Source organism: Bos taurus, chromosome 13 (assembly GCF_002263795.3).
Source record: "Bos taurus isolate L1 Dominette 01449 registration number 42190680 breed Hereford chromosome 13, ARS-UCD2.0, whole genome shotgun sequence".
In the NCBI taxonomy this organism is placed as follows: Eukaryota; Metazoa; Chordata; class Mammalia; order Artiodactyla; family Bovidae; genus Bos; species Bos taurus.
The window spans coordinates 39,604,403-39,628,968 of record NC_037340.1 but is presented as its reverse complement, the minus strand read 5'-3'; the positions used below and the strand labels follow the sequence as shown (position 1 = coordinate 39,628,968).

The following is a 24,566-nucleotide window of genomic DNA, read 5'->3' as shown; positions in this document are numbered from 1 at the left end:
GTCGCTCCAGCCAGTTCCGCTTCCGGTTCCGGGATCCCGCTTGTTGTCAGAAAGTTGCGCGGTGTGGGCGAGCCCTTGGGGAAGGTGTTCTGTGGTCCCGGGCTCGCCCGCTGTCGCCGCTGCAGCCATGGCGGCCTCCACCGCGGCCGGGAAGCAGAGGATCCCCAAAGTGGCCAAGGTGAGCGGCTCGGGGCCTTGTGGGAGGAGGCCGGGGACGGGGTTGGCCCGGCCTCGGTGGTGCCCGGGGCGGGAGGCGTGTGGTCCCGGGGAGCTGGTCGTCCCTCCCTGAGTGGGGGCCGCGGGCGGGAAGGGCCAGCCGGGCGTGGGGGGCTCTCCCGCGTCCGTGTGGTCGTCGTGTTAGAAGGTGTTTATCTGGGGGAGGAGAGACGTCCTTCAGCACAGACCCGCTGAACCAAACACTCGTTAGGCGCTTGGTCTCCGGGTAGAGCGGGCTAAGAGCTGCCCTCCGTAAGGGTAGAATTGCAGCCTTGCAAAGACTCCTGAGTCCCAGAGGAATATGCCGTGGCTTCCTGGGCTCGTGTGAGGGGTCTCCAGCGCAAACTTTGCCGAGGAAGTGATGGTTAAACTGTGCTGAAGGCGGTAATAGGAGTCAACCCCGGGTGAGAGTGGAAGGAGTGAAAAGAGATGACAAGGGCTGTGTTTTGGCTGATCTGACTTTTTTCGTCGGCGGTTAATACTTAGCGAATGCTTAATATGTGACAGCATTTGTCCTAAACGTTTGCACATACTCTTCCCTCCCGTCTTTCTCCAGCTCAGATGACTTTCTAGAGCCTGTCTTTTAGGTACCCGTTTGGATAAGTCCGGGAGAGAGTGCATAGAAAGCACTCAACACAGTTTCTGGCACTTAATGTTCATTAGATAGGCACCCTCAGCATCCTCACTGCACACATGGCATTAAATACTTAGTATTTCTTATAGTTCAGTTCCATAAACTTTTATTGGGCTCCACAGGCCCCATAAAAATTTAATGTGAGCCACATAGATAATTTTAAGTTTTCTCATAGCTACAGTAAAAACAAAAAGTCAAAGCAGGTGACATGAATTTTAATTATACATTTTATTTAACCAGTGTATCCAAGATAGTGTCATTCCATTATGTCATGAATACAAAAAGTTTGATTGGATAATTTATTCTTTTTTTTCCCCCCCATACTAAGTCTTCAAAACCCCTTGTGTGTTTTACACTTGCAGCCCGATTTGGACTCACCAAATGTGATTCAAGGCCGCTGTGTTGGACAGCACAGCTCTAAGACCTCAAGAAGCTTACAGTCTAATGATAGGAACTTACTGAATATGTCTTTGACTTGAAATGCCATGAAAGATCAAAGACGGTTATCCACCTGGGGCCAAGGCAGAAATTGAAGGATTCTGTAAATAGAGGTTGAAATGCCAGTTAAGGCATGGCGCACATCTAGATAAGACCTCTAGTTATAGAGTTTTACCTCAGTTCAGTTCAGTCACTCAGTTGTGGCCGACTCTTTGCGACCCCATGAATCGCAGCACGCCAGGCCTCCCTGTCCATCACCAACTCCCGGAGCTCACTCAGACTCACATCCATCGAGTCAGTGATGCCATCCAGCCATCTCATCCTCTGTCGTTCCCTTCTCCTCCTGCCCCCAATCCCTTCCAGCATCGGAGTCTTTTCCAATGAGTCAACTCTTCCCATGAGGTGACCAAAATACTGGTTCATTCCTTCCAAAGAAATCCCAGGGCTGATCTTCAGAATGGACTGGTTGGATCTCCTTGCAGTCCAAGGGACTCTCAAGAGTTTTATCCAACACCACAGTTCAAAAGCATCAATTCTTTGGTGCTCGGCTTTCTTCACAGTCCAACTCTCACATCCATACATGACCACAGGAAAAACCATAGCCTTGACTAGACGGACCTTTGTTGGCAAAGTAATGTCTCTGCTTTTCAATATGCTATCTAGGTTGGTCATAACTTTCCTTCCAAGGAGTAAGTGTCTTTTAATTTCATGGCTGCAGTCACCATCTGCAGTGATTTTGGAGCCCCCAAAAATAAATTCTGACATTGTTTCCACTGTTTCCCCATCTATTTCCCATGAAGTGATGGGACCAGATGCCATAATCTTCATATTCTGAATGTTGAGCTTTAAGCCAACTTTTTCACTCTCCACTTTCACTTTTCATCAAGAGGTTTTTAGTTCCTCTTCACTTTCTGCCATAAGGGTGGTGTCATCTGCATATCTGAGGTTATTGATATTTCTCCCGGCAATCTTGATTCCAGCCTGTGTTTCTTCCAGCCCAGCGTTTCTCATGATGTACTCTGCATAGAAGTTAAATAAGCAGGGTGACAATATACAGCCTCGACGTACTCCTTTTCCTATTTGGAACCCGTCTGTTGTTCCATGTCCAGTTCTAACTGTTGCTTCCTGACCTGCATATAGGTTTCTCAAGAGGCAGATCAGGTGGTCTGGTATTCCCATCTCTTTCAGAATTTTCCAGTTTCTTGTGATCCACACAGTCAAAGGCTTTGGCATAGTCAATAAAGCAGAAATAGATGTTTTTCTGGAACTCTCTTGCTTTTTCGATGATGCAGTAGATGTTGGCAATTTGATCTCTGGTTCCTCTGCCTTTTCTAAAACCAGCTTGAACATCAGGAAGTTCACGGTTCACATATTGCTGAAGCCTGGCTTGGAGAATTTTGAGCATTACTTTACTAGCGTGTGAGATGAGTGCAATTGTGCAGTAGTTTGAGCATTCTTTGGCATTGCCTTTCTTTGGGATTGGAATGAAACTGACCTTTTCCAGTCCTGTGGCCACTGCTGAGTTTTCCAAATTTGCTGGCATATTGAGTGCAGCACTTTCACAGCATCATCTTTCAGGATTTGGAATAGTTCAACTGGAATTCCATCCCCTTCACTAGCTTTGTTCGTAGTGGTCTTCCTAAGGCCCACTTGACTTCACATTCCAGGATGTCTGGCTCTAGGTGAGTGATCACACCATCGTGATTATCTTGGTCGTGAAGATCTTTTTTGTACAGTTCTTCTGTGTATTCCTGCCATCTCTTCTTAATATCTTCTGCTTCTGTTAGGTCCATACCATTTCTGTCCTTTATCGAGCCCATCTTTGCATGAAATGTTCCTTTGGTATCTCTCATTTTCTTGAAGAGATCTCTAGTCTTTCCCATTCTGTTGTTTTCCTCTATTTCTTTGCATTGGTCGCTGAGGAAGGCTTTCTTATCTCTTCTTGCTATTCTTTGGAACTCTGCATTCACATGTTTATATCTTTCCTTTTCTCCTTTGCTTTTCGCTTCTCTTCTTTTCACAGCTATTTGTAAGGCCTCCTCAGACAGCCATTTTGCTTTTTTGCATTTCTTTTCCATGGGGATGGTCTTGATCCCTGTCTCCTGTACAATGTCACGAACCTCTGTCCATAGTTCATCAGGCACTCTTATCTATCAGATCTAGGCCCTTAAATCTATTTCTACTTCCACTGTATAATCATAAGGGATTTGATTTAGGTCATACCTGAACAGTCTAGTGGTTTTCCCTACTTTCTTCAATTTAAGTCTGAATTTGACAATAAGGAGTTCATGATCTGAGCCACAGTTAGCTCCTGGTCTTGTTTTTGTTGACTTTATAGAGCTTCTCCATCTTTGGCTGCAAAGAATATAATCAGTCTGATTCTGATGTTGACCATCTAGTGATGTCCATGTGTAGAGTCTTCTCTTGTGTTGTTGGAAAAGAGTGTTTGCTACGACCTGTGCATTCTCTTGGCAAAACTCTATTAGTCTTTGCCCTGCTCCATTCTGTATTCCCAGGCCAAATTTGCCTGTTACTCCAGGTGTTTCTTGACTTCCTACTTTTGCATTCCAGTCCCCTATAATGAAAAGGACATCTTTTTTGGGTATTAGTTCTAAAAGGTCTTGTAGGTCTTCATAGAACCGTACAACTTCAGGTTCTCCCGCGTTACTGGTCGGGGCATAGACTTGGATTACTATTGAATGGTTTGCCTTGGAAATGAACAGAGATCATTCTGTCGTTTTTGAGATTGCATCCAAGTACTGCATTTCAGACTCTTTTGTTGACCATGATGGCTACTCCATTTCTTCTAAGGGATTCCTGCCCACAGTAGTAGATATAATTGTCATCTGAGTTAAATTCACCCATTCCAGTCCATTTTAGTTCACTGATTCCTAGAATGTTGACATTCACTCTTGCCATCTCCTGTTTGACCACTTCGAATTTGCCTTGATTCGTGGACCTGACATTCCAGGTTCCTATGCAATATTGCTCTTTACAGCATCAGACCTTGCTTCTATCACCAGTCACATCCACAACTGGGTATTGTTTTTGCTTTGACTTCATCCCTTCATTCTTTCTGGAGTTATTTCTCTACTGATCTCCAGTAACATATTGGGCACCTACTGACCTGGGGAGTTCCTCTTTCAGTATCCTATCATTTTGCCTTTTCATACTGTTCTTGGGGTTCTCAAGGCAAGAATACTGAAGTGGTTTGCCATTCCCTTCTCCAGTGGACCACATTCTGTCAGACCTCTCCACCGTGACCCGCCTGTCTTGGGTGGCCCCACAGGCATGGCTTAGTTTCATTGAGTTAGACAAGGCTGTGGTCCTAGTGTGATTAGATTGACTAGTTTTCTGTGATTATGGTTTCAGTTTTACCTAGGCATCCTCAAAATTTATTATACTATTCTAAAAGAGAAATGTTGTTTTTGCTACCTTTCCTCTTGAGACTTTTATCAATGGCTTTGTGATAAATACCTTGCATGAAATTAAAAAGTTTGTGGGGTTTTTTTTTTAGTTTCATAGAGAAATGCGAGCAGGTCATGCAAAGGGGGCATCTTGTAATAGTGTTTATAAAGTTCACATTCTAAAAAAAGTTCATTTGTTTCTTATACTTTGTGTGAAAAGCATCTGCTAAAAATGGAAATGTCTCCTGTGTTAAAAGGTGAAAAACAAAGCCCCAGCTGAAGTTCAGATCACTGCGGAGCAACTGCTAAGAGAAGCTAAGGAGAGAGAACTTGAGCTTCTTCCACCTCCCCCTCAACAGAAGATCACAGATGAAGAAGAGTTAAATGATTACAAACTACGGAAGAGGAAGGTTGGTCTGTGTGGTCTGGTTTAGTCTGTCAATATCATTAAGAATTTATAGGTCAGAGTTTGAAAAGTTGCTCACTGATTAGAGAGACTATAAACTAAGAAGAGTTTAGTGTTTCTGGCCACCTGCGTAATGTGACTTCTGCTCACCAAGCGGTTGCATTATCGCTAAACTTCATAAAATACACCACGAGTTGTCTGTCTTACGTTAAATCCACCACGGACAGAATTTTTAGTGCTGAATCAAACTCAGGTGGGAGTTTACCAGGCAGAACAACTGACAGCTGAGGAGGGGTGGGAGTAGTGAGTTTGCGCCATGGTCTTCTGTCTGTAGCGCCTTCTGTGCTGAGAGGTAAGACCTGGGGATCTGATCCGACCTGCCCCACCCCAGGATGTGGGATTATTATTTTTTTTAAATCCTGTTGCTCATCCTGTTGTATCTACATATTTAGTTATCCTCAGTAATGTCTGAGACGTTACTGAGAGGACTTAAACAGTCAGAAACGCTTTCTCATTAGTAACACGTGTAGAGTATATTAAAGTACCAGTTGTTAACGGGCAATAAGAGAAAATGTCAGCAATTCTACTAATAGTTTTTATCTAAAGTTTTCTCTTTGTTTGCCTGTAAGATTTTAAAGAAACACTTGTGACTTTAACCTTCTTCAGTGGGTTTCTTATCTCTCAAGGATTCCAGGATGTAATTTATCTTAAATAAGAGCAAAATGAATAAATTTCTTAGTACAAGGGTTAATAGACAAATGTCATCTTTAGTTACTTTCCCTTTAATTTGACCCTTTTTGCCTTTTGCCAGACTTTCGAAGATAACATAAGAAAAAACAGGACTGTGATTAGTAACTGGATAAAATATGCACAATGGGAAGAGAGTCTAAAGGAGATTCAGAGGTAAAGTCACTGAGCATGTAACTCTGTAAATAGAAATTCTTAAGTTACCAGATACAAAAACATAGAAGTTAAAGCACGTGTAAAACTGTGTGCCTCTGATAATAATAAAATAAAAATTTTCAGAGTTTGTTCCCTTGGGACCCTAGGCTTCCTTTGAGGGGCCTCAGGAATGCTGTGGTGGGCTGGTCCAAGGGAGGAACAGTGGAGGAGGCTCTCCAGGTGATTCTCGTCACCAGCACACACTCTGCAGCCAGAGAAATGCAGTTCTATCCATTTTCTCCATATTGGGAAATTTTTTTTTTTTTTTTAAGAATTATTGTTCCGCTCAAAACCAGTGGCCAACAAAATGAAATCATGACCTGACCCTTCCTGTTGTCCCACCTTCCTGTGTTCTCCCAGTATTCCCCCTGCTCTGGCCAGGCCCAGAACCTACCGCATCTCCTCATCCCTGAGGAGTGGCAGGGACCCCCACCCCTCCCCCAGCCCCCTGCCACTCACCTCAGTCTTGGGAACTTTTCCCAAGTTCTCACCTACCGCTTAACTAACTTTTCCACTTGACATTTTTCTTTCTTTCCCCTCTGCTTCCTTGTGCAGACCTTCACTGTAACATCATATTGCATTGCAGTTACACGCATGTCAGTCTTTCTCTACAACTTGTAAGGCTCCTGAGGACATGGTATCTTGTCACCTTTTTATGCCCGGAACCTTGCTCACAGTAAACACCTGACAGAATAGCGAGCCGTGGAGGTGGTTGCCGGGTGTGTTGCATGTGCTGTAACTGATACCTTCCAAATCTGGCTTCTCAAGGGCTCGATCCATATACGAACGTGCCTTGGATGTGGACTACCGAAATATTACGCTATGGCTGAAATATGCCGAGATGGAAATGAAGAATCGCCAGGTCAACCACGCCCGGAATATCTGGGACCGAGCCATAACGACTTTGCCTCGAGTCAACCAGTTCTGGTAAGTTCCTGATCTGATGAAATGGCTTTTTGTAGACTAAATTTCCACATTTTTGTGTGTACATGTGTTTATTTTATATTCGTTTGTTTATTTGGCTGCGTCGACTCTTAGTTGCAGTATGTGGGGTCTTTGTTATGATGTGTGGGCTATTCTCTAGTTGTGGTTCCTGGGCTCCAGAGCGCACAGGCTCAGTAGTTGTGGCTCATGGGCTTAGTTGCCCAAGCAGGGATCAAACCCGTGTCTCCTACATTGGAAGGTGTTCTTAACCACTGGACCATAAGGGAATCCCTGTGTAATTATTTTATTTATAGTTGTAATCATATGTATTAAGTCTTGCATCCTACTTTTTCTTTAAACGTACACTCATTACTGTTTAATGTCCTCTGGTCTATTAAGTCATAATCCCAATATATAATAGCTGTGTAATCAAAACTGAAGTTTTGGTTACAGTCTTTTATACAAAAGAATCTTTTTGTTGAACTAAGCAACATTTGAGGAGAAAAATCCTTTTTTTCCAATGTCTGATCCTTTTCAGAATGTCTGATCCTTTTCAGATTTCTATTTTAATAGGAAAACATGTTTGACTTCACCTTTTGGGAAGATAAAGCCCTGACTCTCATGTGTTAACAAAGTTAGAGCCAGAGATTGCCAAAGACCGTTTTTTTCTGAAGTCATTTTGACCGTGACTGATAAGTTCAGATGGTTCTATTGAAGGTACAAGTACACGTACATGGAGGAGATGCTCGGGAACATCGCTGGTGCCCGGCAGGTGTTCGAGCGCTGGATGGAGTGGCGGCCGGAGGAGCAGGCCTGGCATTCGTACATCAACTTCGAGCTGAGATACAAGGAGGTGGACCGGGCCCGCACCATCTATGAGCGCTATATCCTTTGGACGGGTCTGCCTGCTGCACTGCCAGGGCGCTGTGGTCTGGCTGGGCCACGTAGTCACTGATGTTGGCCCAGAAGTCAACTTCTGCTTCATAAGTTGCGTTTATATTTTCTAGGGACATAGTATTCAGAACAAAAGTTTGTGGTCTGGATAATTGTGTCTTTTCCAAGGAGACTTGGGTTTGTTTATACTTTGGCATTAACACTGGTTCCTTGTGGAAGTTAATACCGTAAGGCCCTGTTTGCTCTGGGGTGTATGTTGGTCATGGGCACCGGTACTGGAGTTGGTCCAGAGGTTTATTGTTTACTAGCCGTGTGATCTCAATGCGTCAGATCACTCCTTGGAGCCTAGGTGTCCTCATCTTTATTTTTTCAATTATTTACTTATTATTTTTGGCTCTGCGGGCTTTTCTCTCGTTGTAGCGGGTGGGGGTTACTCTAGTTGAGATGTGCAGGCTTCTCTCATTGCAGAGCACCGGCTCTAGGCACGCAGGCCTCAATAGGTGCGGCTCCTGGGCTCTAGAGCACAAGCTCAGCAGTCGTGCCCCATGGCCTTAGTTGCTCCATGGCGTGTGGGATCTTTCTGGACCAGGGATCAAACCGGTGTCTGCTATGTTGGCAGGCAGATTCCTTACCACTGAGCCACCAGGGAAGCTCCCTCATCTTTAGAAGGGAGGTAAAAGTCCCTGCTGTGGGCAGATTGTGAGGAGGAAGGAGATGGTGACGGGAAAGCACCCTCAGCAGTGCTTGATTCGTGTTTCACTGTTCTTGTGCTGGTTTATCTCCTACTTGCTAGCGTTTATTCATAAATCCACAATCAGTATTTGTGGCACTTTGGCAGTCGTTTGCAGATAAGCCCCAGAGTGATGAAAAATGTGCATCACCCGAGGCACTTGGTCCCAGTGGAGGACAAACAAAACGGCCGTCTGCCTTCCTGTCTCTGCTCTCCTGCAGGGTTGACCGGGGCAGGGAGCGGGAGGGGCAGTGCAGGGGAGGGAGACACCCGGCTCTGGGCCAGCTGAACAGGACAGAAATCCTTCTCTGGCACCGGTTAGTGGGCAGCTTTAGGCATGTCACTTAACACTTCTGAGACTTGTTTTCTCTTTTCTAAAATAAAAGAATTTGCCAATGATAGTTATTTTTAGGATTGAAAATCACAGTCTATGTGAGATACGTGTGTGTATTCATATGTATAGATATAGTATATATGTGTGCGTGTATCATGCGTACATATTTCCTCTGGGAGTAGCGATTTGGTATTCTCCAAGCAGAGTGACTTCATAGAGCATAAGTACCGTGAGATACAAGACTCAACTGTATTATGTAATTTTAGCATCTTAACTGTGACTACTCATTTTGGTATCACTAGTTTAACCAAAGCATGTATCGCACCTGCTCTGTGCCATGCATTATTCTAAGCGCCTTACAGATACTGTTGTTTAATCCCTGTGACAGCCCTCGATTCAGGAGCTGCTTCCTTCTGCAGATGAGGAATCTGAGGCAGGATAGCACCTTTCAGGTGCTGGTGAGGCTGGGATTTGAGCCAGTCAGCTTCAGAGCTGGTGCTCTTTAATCATTGCCCTAACGGAACGTGTTCAGTTCATTCGCCAGTCATGTCCGACTCTTTGCGGCCCCATGGACTGCGTACTCTTTAATCATTGCCCATTGGAATGTGTTACTACTTTGAAATTTAATTGATTTCTTCAAGGAAAGTAGATGAAAAACACATCCTATGAAAAAATAAAATTGTAATCAAAAATGTCTCTGTTGGCTCTGATTAGTAGTTTTCTTTTCATGACATGTTTTTTCTTTCTTCCTTTTTTTTTTTGATTTTCTGGCCATGCCACACACCTGGTAGGATATTTGTTCTCCCAACCAGGGATTAAATCTGGGCCATGGTAGTGAAAGCACTGAGTCCTAACCACTGGACCACCAGGAACTTCTTTTTTTCCCTTAAATCTTGATTGGAGTACAGTTGATTTACAATGTTGTGTTATATAGCAAACTAAGTCAGTTTTATATATATATGTATGTATATACATATATGCATTCTTTTTCAGAATCTTTTCCAATATAATTGACCACGGAAGTGTTTCCTGTGCTGTACAGTAGGTCCCTGTTATCTATCTTATATTTAGCAGTGTGTGTGTTAGTCACTCAGTTGTGTCCGACTCTTTGTGGCCCCATGGACTGCAGTCCACCAGGCTCCTCTGTCTATGACATTCTCCAGGCGAGAGCACTGGAGTGGACTGCCATTCCCTCCTCCAGGGGATCTTCCTGAGCCAGGGATCGGACCCAGGTGTCCTGCAGTGCAGCTGGCTGCTTTACTGCCTGGGCCACCAGGGAAGCCCAGTAGTGCATGTATGTTAATTCCTGTGTCCCAGTCCATCACTCCCCCACGTTTCCCCTTCCGCAACCATAAATTTGATTTTGGGATCTGTGAGTCTGTTTCTCTCTGCCACACAGTTCATTTGTGCCATTTTTGTTGTTGTTGTTAAATTTCACCTGTAAGTGATAAATGGTATTTGTCTTCCTCTGACTTACTTCAGTTAGTATGACTGACTTCATTTCTTCTTTGGAGAAAAGTCTACTTAGATCTTTTGTCCATTTTTTGATTGGGTGGTTTGTTTTTTTTTGATACTCTAGGTTTATTCATGTTGATGCAAATGACATTATTTTGTTCATTCTTATGGCTGAGTAATATTCCATTGTATGTGTGCACCACATCATCTTTATCCATTCTTCTGTTGATGGACATTTAGGTTGCTTCCATGTCTTGGCTATTGTAAATAGTGCTGCAAATTAAAATAGTGAACACTGGGGTGCATATGTCTTTTTGAATTAGGGTTTTCTCCAGATATATGCCTAGGAGTTGGATTGCTGGATCATATGGTAATTCTGTTTCTAGTTTTTTAAAGAACTTCCATAATGTTCTCCATAATTATATTCAAATATACCAAATGTACCAAATTATATCCCCATCAACAGAGTAGGAGGGTTCTCTTTTCTCTGTGTCTGCTCCAACATTTATTATTCACAGTTTTGATGATGGCCATTCTGACCAGTGTGAGGTGGTATTTATAGTTTTGATGTGCATTTCTCTAATAATTAGTTATGCTGAGCATCTTTTCCTATGATTTTTCCCCATCTGTCTGTCTTTGGAGAAATGTCTATTTAGATCTTCTGTCCATTTTTTGTTTTTTTTTTTTTTTATAGAGAGCTGCATGAACTGTTGGTGTATTTTGGAAATTAATCCTTTGTTGGTTGCTTTATTTGCAAGTATTTTCTCCCATTCTATGGGTTGCCTTTGCATTTTCTTAATGGTTTCCTTTGATGTGCAAAAGCTGTTATGTTTAATTAAGTCCTGTTTGTTTGTTTTTTGTTTTTATTTTTGTTACTCTAAGAGGGGGATTCAAAAAGATACTGCTGTGATTTATGTCAGAGAGTGTTCTGTTTTCTTCTAAGAGTATCTGGCCTTACATTTAGGTCTTTAGTAATCTATTTTGAGTTTATTTTTGTGTATGGTATTAGGTAGTATTCTAATTTCATTCCTTCACATGTAGCTGTCCAGTTTTCCCAGCACCGCTTATTGAAGAGACTCTCTTCTCCATTGCCTATTCTTGCTTCGTCATAGGTCAGTGTGTGGGTTTGTACCTGGGCTTTCTGTCCTGTTCCATTGATCTGTATTTCTGTTTTTGTACCAGTACCATACTGTTTTGATGACTGTAGCTTTGTAGTATAGTCTGAAGTCAGAGAGCCTAATTCCTCCAGCTCTGTTTTTGATTCTCAAGATTGCCCTGGCTACTTGGGGTCTTCTGTGTTTCCATACAAATTAAAAATTTTTTTCTCTCAGTTCTGTGGAAAATGCCATTAATAGGGATTGCATTAAATCGGTAGGTTGCCTTGGGCAATATCGTAATTTTTGACACTATTGATTCTTCCAGCCGACGAACATGGTATGTGTTTCCACCTGTTTATGTCATCTTTGATTGTGTTAACCAGCTGATCTCTCCAGCTGTAAGGGGGTTTCCCCAGGTGCGGGAATCTCTCCTCTCCTCTAGTCCCCCACCAGGGGTGCAGGTCCTATCCCGCTCACTGTTGGCTATTGCTTTTCTTTCTTTCATCCTGCCTGGATACGTGGGCATCTTCTTGTTCTTTCAGGTGTCTGAGGTCCTCTGCTGGTGTTCAGCAGGTGCTCCGTGAGAACTGTTCCCTGTCTAGCTGTACTCTTGGTGTACTTGTAGGGAGAGGTGAGCGCCACATCCTCCTCTGCCATCCAGAGTCCTCTCAGGAGTTTTTTCCTTAATCAGTAATTCAGATATTATTACTAAGTAGATACCACAACAGGTGCCATTTGTTGAGCACATTCTTTTGACCTGAAATTGCAAAGACTTTTCTACACATTTTTTCTAATTTATAGTTGACAATCATTAAATGAGGTTGGTTGTTACTATTTTCTTATCATTTATAGATGATAAACTGAGGCTTAGGTAAGGTAAGAACTTGCCCAGATCACATGGCTAGTCACGGGGTTCAGCTTTTCATGACTCCAAACTCCTCTTTGTACTACTCCTAAAATATGAAGACGCACTGGAGGAGGCCAGAGAAACAAGACACTGCCCCCTGGGGAGTCACAGGCTAGTGTGTCTCCAGTCACCCCCATAGCCATAGTGGGTGTTGTTGAGGTTCTGGGTTTGGGCTTGGGTTTTTGTTCTCTAAGCCACATTGTGCTACCTGGTTTTTCCTTCATTCCACTCACTTGTTCTCGTGCACCCTGATGTGAAGAACTGGATTAAGTATGCCCGCTTTGAAGAAAAGCATGGTTACTTTGCCCACGCACGGAAAGTGTATGAGAGGGCTGTTGAATTCTTCGGGGACGAACATATGGACGAGCACCTTTATGTTGCCTTTGCCAAATTTGAGGAAAATCAGAAAGAAGTAGGTAAACTTAAAGGAAATCAATTATGTTGCAAAAGAGCTTAGAAAGGATGACTTTTTGTGCACGTTGAGTTCATTTACAGTTTCTTACTTATCCTTGGAGAAAATAATTTCAAAATACGAAAACATGATTTCTCAAGGAAAAAGTGCACGTCACTAACCTGCAGGTTGGGAGTGGTTATAGATTGTATTACAGCGGTCTTGATTTTGTGTGCTCTACTTGAAAACAGATCTTTAAATCTAGAATGAGAATATTATCTACAAACTAAGAGTCATTTGATACTCTGATTAAAAGGCTTCTCAAGTAATGAGCCTGGGAAACAAAAGGCCTAGAGCCTTCAGTACTGAGAACAGAATTTGAAATGAAAACAATGATGGCCCCACAAATAAGTCAGTTGTGTTCTCCCGTAGTATATGTGGAAAACAATCCCTTCTCGTAGTTCAGATAATCCGGGATGGGGAGGGCCATGTGCTGGGGTCTGAGTGTGGGGTCTTGCAGAGGTCCCAGGGGTGAGTTCAGGTTCTGTCCTCAGGCTGGTGGGAGGTGTGGAGGGTCTTAAGCAGGAAGTGGTCAGATGTCGTCTGTGTGACATGTGGTGGGCCTGTGGCTGCTTCAAGCGCAGCGTATGGGGAGAGAGCGGCAGAAGTGGGATGGGGGCTTTTCACATGGTCCACAGAGAGATGGAGGTGGGTCGGCAGGGACCTGGGGGGGAGTGGAGGGCTGAGTTGAGGAGGTAGAAGGGGCGGACTGTGGAAGCAGGGAGTGTGGGGGTGCAGGGGAGAGAGGAGTCGGGGTGGGGGGCAGGGGGAGGGCCCTGGCTGAGCAGGTGCGTGATCAAGACCGGAATGAGGAGTCTGACAACGACCCAGCTGGGCGGGACTCAGGTGAGTCCGAGATGCAAGGACGATGTCCAGCTGGCAGGTTAGGTAGACTTAAATGTGGGGCTCAGAGTGTCTGTCCATCCTGACAAAAGTACCTCAACAAAAGGGAGAGGGAAAACCGTACTTTGGACACTTTGAGGCCTCACAGTCTAACCTACAGGTCATGTTTTATGTCAGAGTTGCTCCCCGTGCTGTGGCTAGAACAAGAGTGCTGTGTTCTGGAAGAGTAACCATCCTGTCTGCTTTCAGTTTGAGAGGGTGCGAGTGATCTACAAGTATGCCCTGGATAGAATTTCGAAGCAGGAGGCCCAGGAACTCTTTAAAAATTATACCATCTTTGAGAAGAAGTTTGGTGACAGGCGGGGCATCGAAGACATCATCGTGAGCAAGCGGAGGTTCCAGTACGAGGAGGAGGTGAAGGTGAGAGTCACAGGGCGGCACCAACGGGCCTGCCAGCCAGGCCTCTCCCCACCCTGTGTCTGCAGTAAACCGGCAAACAGGACAGGGAACAGGCAGGCAGACAGCACTTGGACTTGTTCTGCCGCGCGAGTGTTGGAAGTCACAGTGTTGGCTGCTAACTGCACACAAAGAACTTGAGCAAAGGGAATTTGGAGCCCATTTGAGCTCATTATTTAAAGAAGATGGAAGAGTCAGAGATTGACCTAAAAGAACCATATTTATACATTACCCTTTAGTTTAGCTGCCTGAGCAAGACTATTGTAGTTACAGTTCCACCCTCATCTCTCTCTGTAACATACTGTTTTGATTTGAATTCAAAGGTAGTAGTGTTTGCCTTTATTGCTCTGCTATGTATTTTAAAATATTTCTGCCTGGTCAAATTAATTAAGGTATCTCCAAACAAAGGACCAAGTGGTGGTAGATGAGGTCAGCGAAATATGTTCAAGATATATTATTATTAAATGAGAAGGCAGGTTCTGCAGTTGTGAGAGTGGTACAATCCCATTATAATATTAAATTTAGACATAGAGTCACATACATAAACAGACACCTAGGAGAACAGACATCTGTTTTCATGGCTGTAGATACTGGGAGCTTTGCAGAAGCAGTAGGAAGCTGGGGGAGGAGGCTTGGAAAGTGGGCAGGAATCAGGCCAGTTGCAGAGAGTCCTGAAGAAGAAGGTGGGACAGTCACATTTCATTCCAGCTGGGAATGATCAACCCACCAACGGAAAGCGCTTCCACAAGCCAGTTCCCGCTGTCCTTCATCTCTGTGTCACCCACCAGCATGAGCCAGACTCTCAGACAGGGGTCCTTAGGTTGCCAAGTGCAGTGGCTTCCAGGGGCCAGGAAGGGTGGGCCCCTGGCTCCCTTCACTTCTGTGGAGGAGAGGTGTGCAGGGCATCACCCAGCACAGAGCTGTGTGTAATTTGACCAGCAAATTACCAATTGCTGCTTCATTTAAAACAAACAGAAAACCAGTTGTTAATTAATTTTTATGCATTTGCCTCTAAGTCATTTTTCCATTTATACCTTCTTTTAAAAAACTTAAAAATTGTGTGTTAAGTCGCTTCAGTTGTGTCTAACTCCGTGACCCCATAGCCTGCCAGGCTTCTCTGTCCATGGGATTCTCCAGGCAAGAGTACTGGAGTGGATTTCCATGCCCTCCTCCAGGGGATCTTCCCAACCCAGGGTTTGAACCCATGTCCCGAATTGGCAGGGAGGTTCTTTACCACTTATGTCCTACATTGGCAGGAGGTTCTTTACCATTAGCGCCACCTTGGAAACCCAACTTAAAAACTGGGATGCTCCCCCCAAAAAAAGGCTGTTGTAGGTGAAAGGAGCTTTGCTGGGGAACCTGGTAACAGTCTGTCTTCTCTCTCCTTTTCCCTTTCTATTTATAAAATCTCAAGAATGGTATTTTTCAATAAAATAGTGTAAAGTCTAGAAAAAAGGCTGCTGGAGTATAGAAAGTCAGTCTGGTGCCTTCCGTCAGCTTGCCTAATCCAGCAGGTGCAGCTCTGGGTTTGGTTTCTGTTTAATCCAGCCTGGTGTTTCCAGGCTAACCCGCACAACTACGACGCGTGGTTCGATTACCTGCGCTTGGTGGAGAGCGATGCGGAGGCCGAGACGGTGCGGGAAGTGTACGAGCGCGCCATCGCCAACGTGCCGCCCGTGCAGGAGAAGAGGCACTGGAAGCGCTACATCTACTTGTGGATCAACTACGCCCTCTATGAGGAGCTGGAGGCCAAGGTGCAGAGTGGGTCCTGGCCGCGGGGGGCTGCTCCCCTGGGCAGCCGGCTGGCGTGGGTGGGAACTGATAACCGCGGAGCCTTGACCACACAGGAATTTCTCTGTACATTCTTACAGGCCTCCTTGCAGCCATTTACATTCTTTCTGCCACGTTTTAAACTCTCTATACCTGCTGTGGGCACAGGCGAGGTGGTTTTTAGTTTTGATTTTTTTTTTTGCACCTTGAGGCGCTTGAAAGAATAGCTTCATTATTTATAGTTGCCAGGGTTTTCTCATAACTAGGGATCACAGCTGGATTGCACATTCTTGCTCTTAAGTAGAATTTTCAGAAATTGGTTGTAAGTTAATAGGAAAAGACGAATCCTGTTGGTTGAAGACTGCAGAACATCTTTGTTCCTGCTGTCACACACCCCACTGAGAAGCTCTCACTTGGTGGCTCAGTGCTGTGGGCAGGTCTTTGACCAAAGCTTGATGCCCAAAGTTAGTTCGCTTTTGATGATAAATAGAATAACAGCTTGTGGAAACATATTCAGTGTTCAGATCAGATCAGATCAGATCAGTTGCTCAGTCGTGTCCGACTCTTTGCAACCCCATGAATCGCAGCACACCAGGCCTCAATGTCCATCACCAACTCGCGGAGTTTACTGAGACTTACGTCCATCGAGTCAGCGATACCATCCAGCCATCTCATCCTCTGTTGTCCCCTTCTCCTCCTGCCCCCAATCCGTCCCAGCATCAGAGTCTTTTCCAGTGAATCAACTCTTCACATGAGGTGGCCAAAGTACTGGAGTTTCAGCTTTAGCATCATTCCTTCCAAAGAAATCCCAGGGCTGATCTCCTTCAGAATGGACTGGTTGGATCTCCTTGCAGTCCAAGGGACTCTCAAGAGTCTTCTCCAACACCACAGTTCAAAAGCATCAATTCTTCGGTACTCAGCCTTCTTCACAGTCCAACTCTCACATCCATACGTGACCACAGGAAAAACCATAGCCTTGACTAGACGGACCTTTGTTGGCAAAGTAATGTTTCTGCTTTTCAATATGCTATCTAGGTTGGTCATAACTTTCCTTCTAAAGAGTAAGCATCTTTTAATTTCATGGCTGCAGTCACCATCTGCAGTGATTTTGGAGCCCAGAAAAATAAAGTCTGACACTGTTTCCATTGTTTCCCCATCTATTTGCCATGAAGTGGTGGAACCAGATGCCATGATCTTCGTTTTCTGAATGTTGAGCTTTAAGCTAACTTTTTCACTCTCCACTTTCACTTTCATCAAGAGGTTTTTAGTTCCTCTTCACTTTCTGCCATAAGGGTGGTGTCATCTGCATATCTGAGGTTATTGATATTTCTCCCAGCAATCTTGATTCCAGTTTGTGTTTCTTCCAGTCCAGCATTTCTCATGATGTACTCTGCATATAAGTTAAATAAACAGGGTGACAATATACAGCCTTGACGAACTCCTTTTCCTATTTGGAACCAGTCTGTTGTTCCATGTCCAGTTCTAACTGTTGCTTCCTGACCTGCATACACATTTCTCAAGAGGCAGATCAGGTAGTCTGGTATTCCCATCTCTTTCAGAATTTTCCACAGTTTCTTGTGATCCACACAGTCAAAGGCTTTGGCATAGTCAATAAAGCAGAAATAGATGTTTTTCTGGAACTCTCTTGCTTTTTCTGTGATCCACCGGATGTTGGCAATTTGATCTCTGGTTCCTCTGCCTTTTCTAAAACCAGCTTAAACATCAGGAAGTTCACGGTTCACATATTGCTGAAGCCTGGCTTGGAGAATTTTGAGCATTACTTTACTAGCGTGTGAGATGAGTGCAATTGTGCGGTAGTTTGAGCATTCTTTGGCATTGCCTTTCTTTGGGATTGGAATGAAAACTGACCTTTTCCAGTCCTGTGGCCACTGCTGAGTTTTCCAAATTTGCTGGCATATTGAGTGCAGCACTTTCACAGCATCATCTTTCAGGATTTGGAATAGTTTAACTGGAATTCCATCCCCTCCACTAGCTTTGTTCGTAGTGATGCTTCCTAAGGTCCACTTGACTTCACATTCCAGGATGTCTGGCTCTAGGTCAGTGATCACATCATTGTGATTATCTGGGTCGTGAAGATCTTTTTTTACAGTTCTTCTGTGTATTCCTGCCATCTATTCTTAATATCTTCTGCTTCTGTTAGGTCCATACCATTTCTGTCCTTTATTGAGCTCCTCTTTGCATGAAATGTTCCTTTGGTATCTCTGATTTTCTTGAAGAGATCCCTAGTCTTTCCCATTCTGTTGTTTTCCTCTGTTTCTTTGCATTGATCGCTGAAGAAGGCTTTCTTATCTCTTCTTGCTATTCTTTGGAACTCTGCATTCAGATACTTCTATCTTTCCTTTTCTCCTTTGCTTTTCGCTTCTCTTCTTTTCACAGCTGTTTTAAGGCGTCCCCAGACAGCCATTTTGCTTTTTTGCATTTCTTTTCTATGGGAATGGTCTTGATCCCTGTCTCCTGTACAATGTCACGAACCTCATTCCATAGTTCATCAGGCACTCTGTCTATCAGATCTAGGCCCTTAAATCTATTTCTCACTTCCACTGTATAATCATAAGGGATTTGATTTAGGTCATACCTGAATGGTCTAGTGGTTTTTCCTACTTTCTTCAAGTTAAGTCTAAATTTGGCAATAAGGAGTTCATGGTCTGAGCCACAGTCAGCTCCTGGTCTTGTTTTTGCTGACTGTATAGAGCTTCTCCATCTTTGGCTGCAAAGAATATAATCAGTCTGATTTCGGTGTTGACCATCTGGTGATGTCCATGTATAGAGTCTTCTCTTGTGTTGTTGGAAGAAGGTGTTTGTTATGACCAGTGCATTTTCTTGGCAAAACTCTACTAGTCTTTGCCCTGCTTCATTCCATATTCCAAGGCCAAATTTGCCTGTTACTCTAGGTGTTTCTTGACTTCCTACTTTTGCATTCCAGTCCCCTATAATGAGAAGGACATCTTTTTTGGGTGTTAGTTCTAAAAGGTCTTGTAGGTCTTCATAGAACTGTTCAACTTCAGCTTCTTCAGCGTTACTGGTTGGGGCATAGACTTGGATTACTGATATTCAGTGTTAGGGGTATACATTTTTGTTAGTAATGGTAAAATTAGTATTGGACATGAATATTTTGTGCAAATTTTTTATCCTAATGTAGGATCCCGAGAGGACAAGACAGGTTTACCAAGCCTCTTTGGAACTCATTCCTCATAAAAAGGTATGTTTGCTGTAAGCATTCTGTTCTAAACACATGAAAATCCTGTGTCTGTTACTTGTGAAATAATCCCGAGGAATCCTATTTGTTGATGAGCTCTTTCCCTGTGCTAGGCACCCTAGGAAAACATAAATAAGAACTAGGTATGCTCTTTGCCTCTGAAAACAGCTTCCAGTCTAGTTGAATGGACAGCCTTTAAGTGACCAATGACTGATAGAGATAATGGAGAAATTCCGAGAGGATCATAATGGGAACAGACTGAGCGGAGTGCACTCAGCTTGCACAGGGACAGCCAGCTGCTGGCACCTGCGTGGATGTCCATAGGCACAGGAACACGGGTGTTCTGGGAGCAGTTGACACGTGGTCTCTGCCCACTGTGGGCAGTTGGCTTTATTTCCTGACACCAGAGATAGCGAGCGATGTTGACCAAATTACTGTCTGGAACAGAGGGGCGTGTTCTGCCTGCTAACCGCACACCCACAAAGCTGCCCCTCAGTGGGGGCTGGAGAGCCCTGCGTCACAGTGAAGTGTCCAGATTACTCTTGGTGATTTCTGTCAGATATTGTTAGCTTAGCTTATAAACGAGAAAATACATCTGCCCTAGCTGTGAAGCTTTAGGGAAATTCACTTGTGGCCTTGTGTTAATTTAAGTTTAAGTGAATTTTTGTGCTTTTGTTTTCTAGTTCACATTTGCCAAAATGTGGTTACTATATGCACAGTTTGAAATAAGACAGAAAAATTTACCATTTGCCAGAAGAGCTTTGGTGAGTAAATAAAGGATCATGATGCATCATTAAGTCCTTTGAGAAGGAAATTTACATCTTAGTGTTTACAGGTTGTCCAGTCCCCCACTAAGAAGGCAGGAGAAATACTGTGCCTTTATAACCTGAGACATGTTTTCAAAAGCTGGGCCTTAGAGGGAAGATTGGGCGATAATGCTTAAATTATTCTGTTGTCAACAATGGACAGTTACAGCTACCTGTTAACCAGATCTTTCCTGCGGCTAGGGAGATTTGATCTTAAATTGTTAGTAGTCTGATCCTCTGCAAGATTTTTGGTATATTAAATGCACCTCCGTCTTGACAGGTATTCTAAAGTTTCTCAATAGGATCAGATGCAGCTGTCCTTCTGATAAGCCCCTGGCTGTGGGCAGCAGGGTTCGTTCATTGATAACCCCTTTATCATGGGAAGTGTTCTCCTTTGACATCTGGATTCCATAAGAGATCCTGAGAATCTAGGTGAGATTAAAAATAGTTTTCCAAACACTTCAGCAACCCTGCCTCTTACTGAACAGGCCCAGTTGATGGCTGAGTGAGCTGGAGGGTTTCTTTGGGCCTCTGTCAGGAGCAGTAGAGCAGTGTGGTACTGCAGAGGGAGTGGGTGGTTCACCGGATCAATGCACCAAGGCTCTTGCTCAGTGGAGTAACGGCTTCTCAGCCAGGTCAAGGATGTCTGCACAAGTCAGACCCACTCAGGCATCACCTCGGTGTCTTCTTTTCCAGGGAACGTCCATAGGCAAATGTCCAAAGAACAAATTATTTAAAGGTTACATAGAACTGGAGCTACAGCTTCGAGAATTTGACAGATGCCGGAAGCTTTATGAAAAGTTCCTGGAATTTGGGCCAGAAAACTGTACCTCTTGGATTAAATTTGCAGAATTAGAGACAATCCTTGGCGATATTGAGCGAGCCCGGGCGATCTACGAGTTAGCCATTAGTCAGCCACGCTTGGACATGCCAGAGGTGAGGCGCTTGCATTGACTGGCTTTATTTCAGACACTGGCCCAGCTTTACCTTAGATAACCATCTAAGTCTGTGTGCCTTTTGGAGCATAGGGACAATATCACCTGTAGTCTTTCACTAAGATCAGGGCTTCTGTTTTAGAGACAGAAAGGCAGGGGGAGAAGCCCTCTCTAGCGGGTAGCTCAGCCCTGCCCCAGTGACACCAGGATGAATTGGAATTTTACAGGTGGGCTCTTCCTGCCTTTCTGTAACAGAAGGCTAAAGGGGGCGGCCAGGGCAGTGCAGTCTAGGCCACGTGAAGTACAGGGGAGGGGTTCTTCTGGCACAGATTTGCCTGGATTAGGCCCTCACCAAATCAGGATGTTCCTGGAGGCACAAGTGCCCTGGCCTGGCCAGCTATGGGGTAAGCTCGAGCCTCCAGGTGGTGCCAAACTGCAGCCTGGACAACGTGAACCTCAGGAACCTCCAGGCTTGCGCAGGTGTTCTGTGAATCTTGCTCTGGGGTGACTGCACTCAGTGGTTTACCAGGCCCCACTGACTGCACTGGGCAGGGCTTTCTCGGTCACTGGTCCCATGAGTTGGCCTCAGCTTTTCCACAGACTGCAGTCTCAGGTGACCAGGCTACATCTTTCTTGTCCTTGTGCCCTGACAGGCTGTACCAGGCGAGTGGGCAGCTGGTCCCTGGATGCTTGTTGAGTTGAATTCAGACGCATCAGGGAACTTACAGTGATGGCAAAAACAGTGTACACTGACTGACCGAGGCCTGTTTTCTCCGCACAATTTCCTCATATGTGGCAGGCTTATGATAGTGCTGGGTGGTTTGTTAAGTTTCTCTGCTCTTCTTGTTAAGTCCAACATTTGGGAAATTTCAAAAGAGAATCTGGAAATAGATCCAAGGTCTTTTTTCTCATAATGTAGACTCTTAGCCAAATCTTGGCCAGCTTGTAAATACTAGCATTAGTCGTAATATCCCCTGTGTGTTCCTTAGAAAGTTCTAGGTTCCTGGATGTTCTAGGTTGAGATGCTAGTTAGGCTGTGCTTCAAACAAGAGCATGTTGCTTTTTAAATGTCAAGACTGACCTATGAATTTGTCTTTCTCAGGTGCTTTGGAAATCATATATTGATTTTGAAATTGAGCAGGAAGAAACTGAGAGAACACGAAATCTTTACCGAAGATTGCTTCAGCGGACACAGCACGTCAAGGTATTCTGTGATTTGTGTGTTTGCTCGAATCAGCAGTCTGGAAGAAATAGTGTATTTATATATATATATTTTTTTTTTCTTTTTTTTAATATATTTTAAGTGGCTTCCTTTTACAGAGAGCTTGTGAGTCTCAAGACTTTGGAATGTTAAGCTTATACCAGGCCAATATTTATACTGCATGTGAGCAACTTGGATATTGTAGGTTGAATAAAAATTAAAACTTTTTTCAGTATATTAAGATTACTTCAGACACCTAATTAGATATAAAAGCAGACTTCTTCACCATTACTGTATAGAAGCAGCTAGTCAATAGGTTACATTCTTTAGAATACTCGAGATGAATACAGTAGGTATGTTCAGATGTTGTCAACAAGAAATTAGCTTATTACATTATTGTTTCCTGGGTGACATGGTTAATTTGGTTTGGTAATAATTTCTTTCTAAGGTATGGATCAGTTTTGCACAGTTTGAGTTGTCTTCAGGGAAAGAAGGAAGTTTGGCCAAGTGCAGACAAATTTATGAAGAGGCTAACAAAACCATGCGAAACTGTGAGGAAAAGGAAGAGAGGCTCATGCTGCTGGAGTCGTGGCGAAACTTTGAGGATGAATTTGGAACAGCGTCAGATAAGGAGAGAGTGGACAAGCTCATGCCCGAGAAGGTCAAGAAAAGGAGAAAGGTCCAGGCTGACGACGGGGTAAGGACTGAGCTTGTGCTGGTCCTCCATGCCAGCCGAGCAGAAGCGCCCCAGACTTTGAAATGTGTGTGCAATGCATGGCACGTGTACAGCCTGAGGACGGGGTCAGCAGCTGGGGAAGGAGTCGGTCACAGTCTGGCTGCTGTGGGAACACGGCAGGGTGTGCGGTCCACCCAGGGTGGAGCCCCAAGGAGGGCTTGCAGAGGGTCTTCCTGGCACTGCTGGTTCTGGGAACTGTCTGAAGTGTGTTGTTTCTGGAGCATTAGACAGGAGGTGGAGGGCAGGGTAGCTCCGCCTCTAGGTGGGAACTAATGCAGGGGAGGCTCTGTCGGCTGTAGGAAAGCCCCCAGAGCTCTGATGCAGTTGGCGTCTCCTGTGGGTGGATTGCAGGGGCTTGGTTGCAGAGGGTCTCTTGGGAGGCTGTTGTATCAGAGAGGCGGTGCTGGAATCTGGGACAGTGCACCCATGGGGAGTGCAGCCAGTGGCCGACTGGACGTGGGAGGGGCAGGCAGGGAGCCAGGAGTCCCAGGTCTGTGGCTTCACTGTGAGGTGAAAGTCAAGTAAATCTTTAGAAGTTCAAAATCTCACACACAGGACTGCAAGGTGGGGTGGAGGACACTGCGTATCTTCTGGTTGACTGTGGAGCACTTTTCCCACCACGCTGTTGCTTTCAGTGAGCAGCAGCTGCAACACCCCCCATCCAGCAGTACGCACTCACTCCCGGTCTCCAGGGCCTGCCCTTGAAAGTAGAACTTTGAAAGTAGGCCTTGATGTTGTTTTGCACAGTAACAGTAAGTTGAATACGAACCCTGGGCTCCACAGTGACGATTCTCTGCTGTAACTGGAAAATGCATTTCAGCCACAGGTTAGCTTATCTTCTGTTTTTCTTTGTCCCTGTAGTCAGATGCAGGGTGGGAAGAATACTATGATTACATCTTTCCCGAAGATGCAGCCAACCAACCCAACCTCAAGCTCCTGGCCATGGCCAAACTGTGGAAGAAGCAGCAGCAGGAGAAGGAGGCTGGAGAGCAGGACCCAGACACAGACACTGCCGAGCGGGAAGCTGGGCCCTCCTGTTCGTATTGACAGATGTTATATTATTTTTATAAATGTATAGTTTGGAATTCTTGAAACTCCTGTTAAGTTTTTGGGTATTCCACCAGTAATGAATTGATGGGGATCTTTTGACAACTACTTTTGAATTATTTTTAAAATGCTCTTGGGTTAGTTGGGGGTGGGATTTGTAAGTAAAGGAATTTTTCTTTAGCTGCTGGGTTTTCTTGATCTGAGTCTAAAACATTTTGTGCCTCCATCATTCATTAGGAAATCTAATTCATCTGTTTTAGATGGAACTGCAGAATTCTGAAAGTCTTTTATAAAAAGTTCTCAGTTACATTCCATAGTAACTTTTTTCTCATGGTTGTCTTCATAAAGATATTTTATGCATTCATCTGAAACCTATAACTTACTCACGTCTCGAGTCACTGACTTGAGTTCCATCCCCAGCTCTGTCACTTAGTGATACATAACCTTTCAGTTTATGGACTTTTGCCGGGTCATTTTGAAGATTAAATTAGAAAAGGAGTATGCCTGGCAGAGGGAGTGCTCAGATGTCCATGCCTTGTGGAATTGGGCATGCTTGGATTAATTTTAACATGAATAACTGTACCTTCTTAATGGCCATTTATACTGAATGTTTATGAAAACACCAGTTGGGAAATAATTTACAGTTGCTACATTTCTGCACAAGGTGTATTTTTTAAAAACCAAGAACATTTTAGTAAAATTTCAGTTATACCATAATCA

At 44.3% G+C, this 24,566-nt stretch overlaps 1 protein-coding gene across 1 annotated transcript; it reads left to right on the top strand.

Moving 5' to 3' along the window:
* Positions 1-28: 28 nt before the first annotated feature.
* Positions 29-24,440, top strand: CRNKL1 (crooked neck pre-mRNA splicing factor 1). The gene is made up of 14 exons (NM_001206522.2): positions 29-178; positions 4,953-5,105; positions 5,913-6,004; positions 6,812-6,970; positions 7,685-7,851; positions 12,618-12,796; positions 13,928-14,098; positions 15,697-15,888; positions 19,065-19,124; positions 19,805-19,885; positions 20,624-20,863; positions 21,965-22,066; positions 22,512-22,760; positions 23,661-24,440. The coding sequence occupies exons 1-14, from the start codon at positions 128-130 to the stop codon at positions 23,844-23,846; spliced, it is 2,082 nt and encodes a 693-aa protein (NP_001193451.2). The 5' UTR covers positions 29-127; the 3' UTR covers positions 23,847-24,440.
* Positions 24,441-24,566: the final 126 nt, after the last annotated feature.

Bases quoted from the DNA above. Each gene is read 5' to 3' on its own strand.
- CRNKL1 (NM_001206522.2), top strand. From the start codon at position 128: ATGGCGGCCTCCACCGCGGCCGGGAAGCAGAGGATCCCCAAAGTGGCC. The intron at 6,005-6,811 runs GTAAAGTCACTG...TGGCTTCTCAAG, and splicing joins AGTCTAAAGGAGATTCAGAG to GGCTCGATCCATATACGAAC. The intron at 15,889-19,064 runs GTGCAGAGTGGG...ATCCTAATGTAG, and splicing joins ATGAGGAGCTGGAGGCCAAG to GATCCCGAGAGGACAAGACA.